This window comes from Candida pseudojiufengensis (assembly GCF_024610245.1).
Source record: "Candida pseudojiufengensis strain CBS 10847 chromosome Unknown scaffold6, whole genome shotgun sequence".
NCBI lineage: Eukaryota > Fungi > Ascomycota > Pichiomycetes > Serinales > Debaryomycetaceae > Lodderomyces > Lodderomyces pseudojiufengensis.
The window spans coordinates 186,880-198,516 of record NW_026261522.1 but is presented as its reverse complement, the minus strand read 5'-3'; the positions used below and the strand labels follow the sequence as shown (position 1 = coordinate 198,516).

The following is an 11,637-nucleotide window of genomic DNA, read 5'->3' as shown; positions in this document are numbered from 1 at the left end:
CACCAAGTTTATCTCTCTGTGTTTTTAATTTGCTTGCATTTGAATTCCCAGAATTACTCGTTTCAAGACTTTCAATCACATCTGCTGCTCCGCTCCATTTCTTGTTGTCTGCTAAATATTTTGGGCTTTCTGGTAAGAATAGTATGGCCAAACTGGCGAAACTTAATGGAATTAAATCAACAAGCCAATTCAAAGTTAAGTACTGATATCCTTTTAAGTGTGGCAAGCAAATCATTGGTAATATAAACATGAAGCAATTTCCCAAACATGTTGCAAAAATATACATGCTTAACATTCTACCACGACGTGTACTTGGTATGATGTCATGTAGATAGACCGGAATTGTTACCAGGCTTATACCTATAGCAATTCCTTTAATACATTTTCCTGTAATTAGCATTGGAATTGATTCAGAAATAAATGTAAGCATTATGCCTATAATCCAAACCAAACAAAGACACTTCAATGCTTTCAAAAATCCAAAATGCTCAATTATCTCACCACCAATGATCCCACCAGCTATATTTCAAGGTCAGTAACTGTCTTTGATTGATTTCCCAAAGTTAAAAACATACCAATTGCACCCATTACATTGCTTGATTTAAGCAAATTTTCTTCAATTTTGGTTGGAAATTTGTAGAAAGTTGCAAAAACGTTAAAATTCTTTAAACTTATATAGGAATACATTTCTAAACCAGCAGTAAAACCAAACAACGTTAGAGCTAAAGCAATGCCATAGCTATTGTAAATTTTTTTAATTTGACGCATAATACTTCTATCTTTGATTCTTCTATTCGTTGAATTGAAAGTTGCAAAATACAATATCAAAAAAAAAAGAATTAAGACAAACTTATCTTTTTCCAAACTGAAACAGAATTACCGTTTCAAGTAGAAATGCGGCTTCACTTTTATTTTCATTTTGGAATCTGGGACTCAATTTTGGTCCCTTATCTTGAAAGAACTGAAGTACTTACCAGCTACATCACATGAGAACCTAGACTTGCTAGATGGATGAAGATTCAAATGAAATTAAAGAAAGCAGTCAATATCTGTTCCTATTGAAAAATTTAGTCAAAGATAAGTCCCCCAAGCCACGAACATTCTTCAAACAAACTTTAGTGAATTCATCAATAGTAACGAACATATTCAATGACGTTAAAGTTAAAATTAACAAGCCATTCAAAGGAGCGGCTAGTGTTTTGTTAAACGATGATGAGTATCAAATTTTAATACCTCCCGAGGAGGATTCGCAAATGGATGTTTTCGATGATATAGACAATGAAATATTTGATGCAACGAGTGACAAAAATTACATCACTCACGAAACCAGGGAGAATTCTATGTTTGAGAAGATTCAAGTTATTATGAGGAGACTGTCAATTATAGTAGATGGTATTGAATATAACTTACGATCAACAATTCGGTCTTCGTGTATCATACGATCAAGTCTTGCTCAAGAAGAGGATCATATTTTAATAAGTTTGTACTCAGGGTTTTTAATATTAATTCGAATTTATTATGTACCATCATTTGTGAAAGATTTTGATTACGATTTCAAAAACGATGACTCGAAGTCTTCAGTATTTAAACCCCTTATAATTCAATGGTGGGATGTGCATCAAGATCTTAAAGAACCAGAACTACATAGTAGTGGTTATATACTAAAGTCATCTGCTTCCGGTTTATCAACGATATCTTCATCTGCTTCAAGATCTTTCAGACTATATCTCACATTGCAGCAAACAAAGACGGGAGCTGTTTTGAAAAATCATATGAACATACCCCTAGATGGGTTTTTAATTGATTCTTGTTTTTTGGAGCCAAAGTCAACTATGCAAACAGACATGCTTTTGACATTGATTTTTACAGAACATCAAAGGTTGTACATAAACTTATATTCGTGGTCATGCTTGGATGACTTATCTGATGGTATCACCAAGACAACTTTCCCTTTGGAAAATACCTTTGATATACCGGTATTTATAGTGCCATTATCCAACTTGTGCTCGTTCCTATTTGTGTCGAAGGAGGCGTTAACGATAGTAAGTGTTCATAACATTATTTCAGCTCATTATGAATTCAAAAGAGCTGAACTGCCTTGGATTTCTTTTCCAACAAATTATCATATATCTCGAGATCATTTAACGAATTTAGACATTCCCCAGATGGATGAGGTACTTATATCAACAGATTCTGGGACCATCTATGCAATTTTAATATCGAAGGAAGGAATCGTTTCAATGACGCCAATGTTTAGGATTTATGATAGCATATCACTTTTTACTTTAGAAAAAAATGAAAATGAATATATTTTGAGTTACTCAAACATTACAGGCTCTAGCAAAATTTTAAAGTTGTTTGAGAAATTCAAAAATGAGTATGTGTGTGATATTGAAGATGATCTAATATTGAAATATAGTAAGTTTGAATTAATACAAAACTTGGAGAATTGGGCTCCAATTCTTGACACGATCGTGGTGGGATCTACGTCCAATGGTTTCAATTATGATGAGGTATGGAGTATCACGGGCCATCGTAAGAAGAAGAGGTTGACTCAATTTAAAACAGGTTTTTGTGGAATTAGGAAGAGTGATATATATGAAGAATTGAGAAAAGTTATCAAATCTTGGATAATAGAAGTTGGAAATAGACTATTGATACTATGCTCTTTACCATTTGAAACTAAATTGATTGAAATCGAATTAAAAGAAAATATATTAGAGGAAGTATTTGCAGTTGAAGATTCTAAAATCAATGAAACTGAGCCAACCATATTTTGCACAAAAATTGATAACGTAAATGAAAAAGATCAAACATTTATAATTCAAGTAACAAACAATAATATCACCTTCACGGATTTGAAAACTGAGCTCACCGAACCATTTGATTATATTATAACCTTTGCAACATATATTAATGGAGAATTATTTTTATTAGCAGAGGAAGATGGCCGCTCTTTCATAACTTCGTTCATTATTACCGCAAAAGAAATAAATGATGATTCCATATTTAAAGATTTTGCAAGACAACATACTTTAGATTTTGAATTAATTGACTTCCAACCGTCAATGCTTAGTTGCTTTCAGATAAATGATAGTTTTTTATTGCTTATTGGATCTTTCGACAGTGAAATTAAACTTTATGACATTGAAGAACAAAATATCACTTTGAGAGAGTCTTTAGATATAATGGAACAACAACATAATTTAAATAATCAAGACGTTACCTTTGTACCTAAAGAATGCTTAGTTATTGACAGCGAATTATTTATAGGGACATACGGTGGATACTTTATTAGAATAGGTTTGAAACCTAACGCAAAATATAAATCATCTTTTAGAGTTGGATCAAGCGAAGTAGATTTATTCAAATCTTATCAGAACAACATCATATACATTCAATGTCGGGATTTGTACATACTAGACCTTTATAATACTTATCCTGTCAAAGTTCAATTTAACGATACTTTAACACGAACAGTAAATTCATTAATTGAATTACCTGCAAAATCATCCAAATATCACAAGTTAGGTTTATTTAAAAGCAATGGATTTGTGGTAACGAACGTTACTACATTCATCAAACCATTTATTAAACAAGTCAGTATAGATGAAAGGTCTAAAAACTTACAATATCTTCCACCAATTTCTTCTTTTGTGATACTGGGGATCTTTTTTGACGAGACTTTGGGAAACAATATAAGATGTGTTGACAAACTGACTTTAAAAACTCATGATCATATTCAGTTTAAAAACAAACAAATAGTTGATTCTGTTTTTATGCAATTAGAACATCCCTTATGTTCATGTGTCTGGAAAATTAAAAGAAATGATAAATTTAGTTATAAACTTTTAGTTGGTTGTTCATATAATTCTGATTATGATCACAAGGGAACTATAAAAGTTTTAGATTTTAAAAAATCAAAAGAAAATGATTCTTTAATTCATATTACTGAATTAACAACATTTTATCATACTTATGAAGTTACACATATAGCACAATCTGATGATTATATTTATTTCACAGGAAATGACACCATTTATGTTACATCTTATGATGAATATTTTAAAAAGTTTAGATCAATTCAAACTTTGGCAAAATTACCAAGTACTATTTGTAATTTCAGTGTCTTTAAAAACAAAATACTAGCGTGTACAGTTAATGATTCAAATTTTCAAATTGATGTTAAACCAAATCGATATTATAATGATAGTGATATTGAAAAAACAATTCATACATCAATACAAGAAAGAATGATTGAACAAATAAATTATAAAAATAATCTTGTTATGAGTAGTAGACATGGTTCTACAATTCATATAATTGATCTTGAATCTAATGGTTTGAGTGACAAATCCTTGCAATTTCAATTACCTAGTAATTCCAAGTTATTAACTGCAAAATTGAATAACATATGGACTAATAAAGAAACTGATAATAAAAACAATAAAGATGATGATGAATCATTATTATGCATAACAAAAAGTGGAGATATAATTGCATTAACTTCAATAGATAAATCAAGTAATGAAATAATTAATTTGAAAAAAAATTTAAATCTTAAAAATAAATCGAATTTTAAAGATTTTACAATAATTGATCATTTAAAAAAATTAAAAAATCCTTTTAATAATAAATTAAGTGGAACTGGATTATTATCATTAAATAAACCCATATTTGATTATTTTATAAATAGAAATTTAATTCAAAATAGTAGTGATGAATCAGAATTGGATGTACCGGATATTATGGATTATGATTTAGAAGAAATTTCAACAAATTGTATTTCAAATATTTCACTACAATAAAGAAATAAGCTACATCAAAAATCAATTATATCTTTTAAATCGTCTGTATTCATTAAATATATTATATATATAGGACATTAACAATTAAATTATTCAATCAAATCACTATTATTACTATTACCAGTATTATTTACTGATATTCCTCCTGTCTTTTTTTTCAATCTTTCTTGTCTATATCGTTGAGCAGCAGTTAATGTAGTATTGGTTGATGTTGAGGTTGATTCTTGTGTATTTTCAATATTATGTTCATCATCGTCTGAATTTTCATCATTTGCTCCACGTAATTCTTGTAATAAATTTCTTGCTCTTAAATTTAATTTTGGTTCATCATTATTATTAGAATCAAGATTTTCTAAATCAGTTGGTGAAGTTTCTAAGATTGTAGTTTCATCTATTGTTGAATCTTCTATTTCATCATGAATTGAATTTAATTCCTCGTTGGATCTAGCTTTAGTTGGTGACGATTCATGATGAGGAGGAATTACTAAGTTATTTTCAGTATTGATGTTATTATTACTATTGTTGTTGAACTTTCTTTGATTTTCCAATATTTGACGCCTCATTAATGCTTTTTTCCTTGCAGATGATGGTTCACCTTTAGCTGGTCCAGCAGCTTTTAATTTTTCTAATAATGAATCCATAACACCTTCATTTTCATCATCATTATCAATAGATTCTTTTGATTGATTTTTAGTTGGAGTTGTTGTTTTACTAGCTTCCAATAATTTTTTTCTTTGTTCATAAACTCTTATTTCTTCTTCACGTTTTAAATTTTCTTGTTGAACTCTTTTAAAATCTTTCATGAAATTTGTAAATTTACTTATAAAAGAATTTTTAACAAATTGATCTTGAGGATCTTCACCAAAATAAATCATTAAATTTTCAAATTGTTTTATAGTATATTCTGCTTGATCTAATAAAAGTCCTGCTTTTCTATTAGCTTTTGGTAATGATGGTAATAATACTTTTAACACACGATCTGATGGATGAAATTTAGAAATATCTGATAAATTACCAACATCAACTGAACTTTGTACATTTTTAATACTTTGAACATAATCTTTACAATCATTATAAATATTTTCAATTGAATATTTTGAAATTTCATTACATTTTGATAATTCATCTAAGAATTTTAAAAATTCAGGATATTGAGTTCTTATAACTTTTTCAACATAATGTAAAAAAGTCATACTATTTTTTTCATCTTTCATAAAACTTAATCTTTGTAATGAATTTAATTTAAAACCTTTTGCTTGTTTTGTTGAATCATTCATATAATTTCCAACAGTTAAAATGATTTCAAAAACTCCTTTTAAATGTTGTGAATTCTTTATACTATCAACTGAATCATCAATAGCTCTTAATTTACGTACTAAATCATCATAATCTTTTTCATAATTAGATATAACCATTAATGCTCTATTTCTTGATTTCCAATAATGTTGTAAATTATACATTAATTCCAAATAAATTCTATCAGGTCTTTGTAATTCAGAAGGATCTTTATCAGGTTTACTATTTTCATCAGTTTTATAATCAGTTGAATATGGTTCAAAATTTCTAATTGCAGAATTTGTAATTTCTGTAATTTCATCTTTACCAAAAAATTCTAATACTGCATGATTTTGTAAATAATCTTTATCACATCTTAAAACTTTTGTAATTAATTCTTCATCAGTTAATGAACTAAAAAAATGTAAATTAATACTAAATTGTTGAGCAATATCTCTACTTAAAAATGATACTTTATCAATATCAGATTTCTTTTTAGTTGCTAATTTTTTAATTTCTTTTGCAGCAAATATAACTTCAATTTCATCAAATATTCCCTTTGACATTAGTTCATTAGCTATGGTATTTGTTGAAGGTTGTTTCCAAAATGAATTTTCAACTTCTTCATAATCAATCTTTTCCCAATGAATTTGTTTTAATTTTTTCTTTGGTCTTGGTAAATGATTATCAAAATTTGAAGAATCTAGGACGGGTGATAAAACTTTTGCTTCTCTGTATTTATTGACTTGACCGTTTGGTAGTGGTGGCGGAGGTGGTGCACCTGGTGGACCTGAAGAAGAACCATTAAGAAAATTAGGTGGTGGTGGAGGAGGAGCTGGAATTGATGATGATTTTGAATTTCCACTAAGATTTAAAGGTAATGGAGGAGGTGGTGGGGGTGGAGCAGCAGTTGATGAACCTGTGAAAGATGGTGGAAGTGGAGGAGGAGGTGGAGGAGGAGGAGGTGCAACAGAACCTGCAGGTTTCTCTTTCTCTTCTTCTTTTCTATCAAGTTCTTTCTCACTTTTAGTACCATTTGAATTCAATTCCGAATCATCAAGAGATTCCAACTTTGGTGCAGCAATAGGTTCGGCTCTACCAACTTTATTACTAAGTTCTTGTAAAAATTTTGGATCCATTGAATTAAGATTAGTTCTTCTATTAATTCTTTTAGTTTCTCTTGAAGTTTGATCAAAATTTTCATTTTGTTGTACTTGACCTTTTGTATATTTATTTTCAATTCTTTCCATAACTGATTGCCTTTTTGAAGGAGATTTAGTAGGTGACTTATTTTTATTTTTATTTTTTGCAGCTAATTGTTTTCTTAATTCATTTCTTAATTTTTCTACTTCATTTAATACTTCTTTTGTTTTGTCTTTTATATGTTCATCAATTCCTCCCATTGTTGAAATATTATAATCATTTTCATCTTCTATTGAAAAATCAATATTAAAATCTTTAAATTTATTTTCTAATTCATGTAATCTTTCAATTGCCATATATTTTTGTTTATTAAACATTGAACTACTATTAAATTTCATTATTTCATTTGAATCATTTTGTAAATTTGATAATTTTTTACGTAAATTATCAAGTTTGGATAAATCATCATTTCGAATACCTCTTTTAATTGATGGAATTGGTGTTGGTGGTAATTCAATTTCTTGATCATCAGATAATTCAGATTCTTCTTCTTCTTCTTCAATTTCTTCTGATTCAGTTTCAGTTTCTATAATTTCTGGTTCAGATGGTAATTCTTCTACTTCAACATCTTCTGTATAATTTTCAAATTCTGTCATTTCTAATTCTCTTGCCATATTTTCAATATCACCCATTTGATCTCTTAATGCTCTTAATCTTTTTGATGGTTCATGTTGAGTACCTAATTTTTTATTATCTAATCTTGCTTCTGCTCTTCTTCTATGAATTTGTTTTTTCAATCTTTGAGCTAATTCAATATTTGATGTTGATAATGAAACAGTTGTTTTTGAACCTTTTTTAGTTTTATTTGTTGAAATATCATTACTATCAAGCAAAATTAATAATTCTCTCATTTCTAATTCCAGTTCTTGTTTTTCTTTCATATATTTAGTCTTTAATTCTTCCATTTCTTGTTTCATATCTTCATTTGTACGTCTAAACCTTGAAATTACAATATCACGTTCTTTAACATCATTAGTTAAACTAGATATAAGTCCTTCAGCACCCATTGACATTTGTTTAGATACTTCATCACGTTCTGCAGTTGCTTCTTCAGCTACTTTTCTATAATATTTCACTTCTTCTAATGCTCTTCTATATTGATCATCTGTACTCATACTTGAATATAATTTATTTATAGCAATATTTATTGCAGTGTTTTCATCACTTGTTTGTGAAGTTGATAAATTTTGAATAATATTATCCAATATTCTTAACGATTGACCTAATTCATTTTGATTATTCTTCTTTTCAGTTTGAATTAAATATAAATGTTGCATTGTACTTAAAAAATGATCTTGATTATCTGAATTTTTAAAATTATTCCATAACGACCTGATTAAATCAACTGGATCATTAAAATTCATATTACCATCAAAATCTGAAACATATTTCATTTCTTCTTCATCATCTCTTGCTAAAGCTCTATATCTCTGCATTAAAATATTTAATTCTTGTTGTTGTAAATTTTGAAATTTTTCAAATAATCTATTTAAACCTGCAGCTTGTAATTGAGCTCTTAAATTCATTTTAGCTCTAAAATCAACTGCATTTTCAACTATAACATTTACTAATAATAAAGTTGCACCACAATAATCAGGAAAATAATTTTCTTTTGAATTAGTTCCAATATATTGAGATTTTATTTCTTCTCTTTCTCCAACATTTGAATTAAATTTTCCAATACCATCAACAGTTCTTTCAACTAAATTTAACCAAACTTCAAATCTTTTATGACCAGTTGGTGGAGGAGGTTTTCTTATTAAATTTCTTTTTTTATGACTATTATTTTCATCATAATCTTCAAAATCATACCTTACTCTATCATTTAATGAATCTAATGCTTTTAAAACTTTATGATATCTTCCAATATCATCAGTATTATATGATACAATAAATGTTAATGCATCAGTTGCTAATTTCCTTGTAATTAATCTTGGTGATAATAAACATCCACTTACTGCATTTACAAATAAATCAACATCAGTTCTTACTCTTTCTGCACCTAATTTTTGATTCATTACACATTTCATACTTCTCATTATATAATGTTCTTTATCAAACATTTCATCTTCAATTGAATTTATATTATGTTCTCTCATTTCATCATGTAATTTTTGTAAATAAGATGATAATAAAGCATCACCTTGACAATCATAAACAAATGTTCTTACCCAATCAATAGGTTCACTTCTTAATTGTATCCATAAATTATTTAATTGAGATGTTGTAATAGTTTTTGACATTAATAATCTTGCATAAGTTTCAGGTAAATCAGAATTATTGTTTTTTACAGATCTAATCAGTCTTTCATAATCAGCTCTTTGATCTTGTTCAATCATCATCCATTTTCTATCAGTATCATAATTTAACATTTCTCTTAAAGCTTTTGGTGGTAAAGATTTTGAATTTATTTTATCTAAAAATTCTTTAAACATTCTATCAATTTCAAAAGCTGATGATGGACGTTCTAATTTGAATATTCCTGGTGGTTGAGATTGTTGATTATTATTGTTACTGTTGTTATCTGAAGATGATCTATTATTTGATTTTGTTAATGAATTAATTGATAAATTAGTAGATTTTCGACTTAAACTATTTGAAGGAGTATTATAATTAGATTGTTGTCTTGATAATTGAGTAGGGGTATCATAAGGATTATATGGAGTTTTATTATCTTGTCCAATTGTTGCCATGCTATAAGTGGATGATTTTCTATTATTAGGAGAAGGTATTACTTGAGTAGGTATTGAAGATGATCTTGGAGGTGGAAATTGTGGTGGTTGTTGTTGAGGTAGACTTTGTTGCAGTAATAATACTGATGGTTGTGAAGTATTTGTAGGATAATGTTGATAATGATGTTGATGTTGATATTGATTTGAAGATTGTGAAGTTTGTGGTTGATGATTCAGTCGTTTACTATGTTGAGATTTTTGAGTACCTGATGATAGTATACTTGCAGAATCATTTGATGATAAATCAGATATACTTTCATTGGTTTGATGCAAATTTGAAGAAATGGAAGGATTTCTTTCTTTTTCTTTATCTTTATCTTTATGTCGTCTAAAACTAAATACTGATCCTGATGACTTTCTATTAGAATTATTTGGTTTAGAAGTTTGTTGTTGTGGTTGTTGTTGATTTGAATAAGATTGTGTTTGATTAGTTTGATAAGATGCATAAGGTTGTGATTGATTTAATTCTTCATCTATTCTTGAGTTCAATTGTGAGTTACTTTGATCATGATTACCATTATCATTGTAAAATTGAGAATTTGAATTTGAATGTGAAGTTGGTTGTTGATAGGGATTTGAATTATAACTTTGATATAAATCTCCTTTACTTCTTCTCATATTTTAAAAAATCCAATAGATTGTATGTAAGATTTATAATTCATAAGATGGTTATACAAAAGAAATATGACAGAATAGGTATGTGAATAATGATGTTTGTAGTTGATAAGTATATAGAACTTAATAATAAACTATGTAGATTGATAATAAAGTTATTTGGTTGTAAAAAATTAAATTTATTTTTATTCTCTCTCTCTTTATTGAGATTAATTAAAACCGACATTTACTTACTTACTTAACTCAATTTACTTCGTAATAAAACAAACAGTATAGTCTTATAGCGACTTCGTCTGGCTTTAAGAGAGAGTAATAGTGGTAAAGGCTAGTACGATAAGTCCGTGAATTGGAATAGATTTTAGTATAAGTCTCAAAAAATAGGTATAACTTTCTATTTTTGTCTGTCATGTTACTAATTTAATATTATGCAATTAATATACGGTAACTTAGGTACGTACTAATTCTTACCACATATTTGCTTACTACTAATATAATTGACGCATTCAAAGGCAATACCTTCCTACAATAATCCATATATCGATTTGTACTCAAAAACACAACATAGCGAACAGACCTACAATCAAAGAAGTAAAGCTTTAACTATTTATGACACGAGCTTATTTCCATCAATACTAATTTAGAAAATAAAGCGCAAAAAAAGAATTTAGTCCGCCTAATTGAGAATTTAACTTCAATAAAAATATGTCACAAAACAATGACTTAAATGGTACTTAACTGAGGATATAAATTTAAGCTGGTTAATTATACCAAATTCAGAACCAAACTTTTGTAGTAAAATTTGGAAAATTGACGATAAAAAACACTTATGATATGAATATGATATGTTGATGATGTTTACAATATTTTTGATTTGCATCGTGTGTTTTTTATTTTTTACTGGCGTAGAGTCAAAACTTAACACGAGTTTGAATTTAAGCTTTGAGTTGATTTTTAGTTGGTTTACTACATTCGTAGAGATTAGTTTGAACTTAGATTCAAGTTCG

The 11,637-nt window shown here is 28.1% G+C and overlaps 2 protein-coding genes across 2 annotated transcripts; one reads left to right on the top strand and one right to left on the bottom strand. All coding sequences in view use genetic code 12, as the record gives it.

Moving 5' to 3' along the window:
* Positions 1–1,007: 1,007 nt before the first annotated feature.
* Positions 1,008–4,808, top strand: KGF55_000183 (uncharacterized protein; the record flags this gene model as incomplete). Its single annotated transcript, XM_051756476.1, has 1 exon — positions 1,008–4,808. One exon carries the CDS (start codon positions 1,008–1,010, stop codon positions 4,806–4,808), a length of 3,801 nt encoding a protein of 1,266 aa, XP_051616921.1.
* An 89-nt stretch (positions 4,809–4,897) lies between these two features.
* BNI1 (formin) lies at positions 4,898–10,636 on the bottom strand (the record flags this gene model as incomplete). Its single annotated transcript, XM_051756465.1, has 1 exon — positions 4,898–10,636. One exon carries the CDS (start codon positions 10,634–10,636, stop codon positions 4,898–4,900), a length of 5,739 nt encoding a protein of 1,912 aa, XP_051616920.1.
* Positions 10,637–11,637: the final 1,001 nt, after the last annotated feature.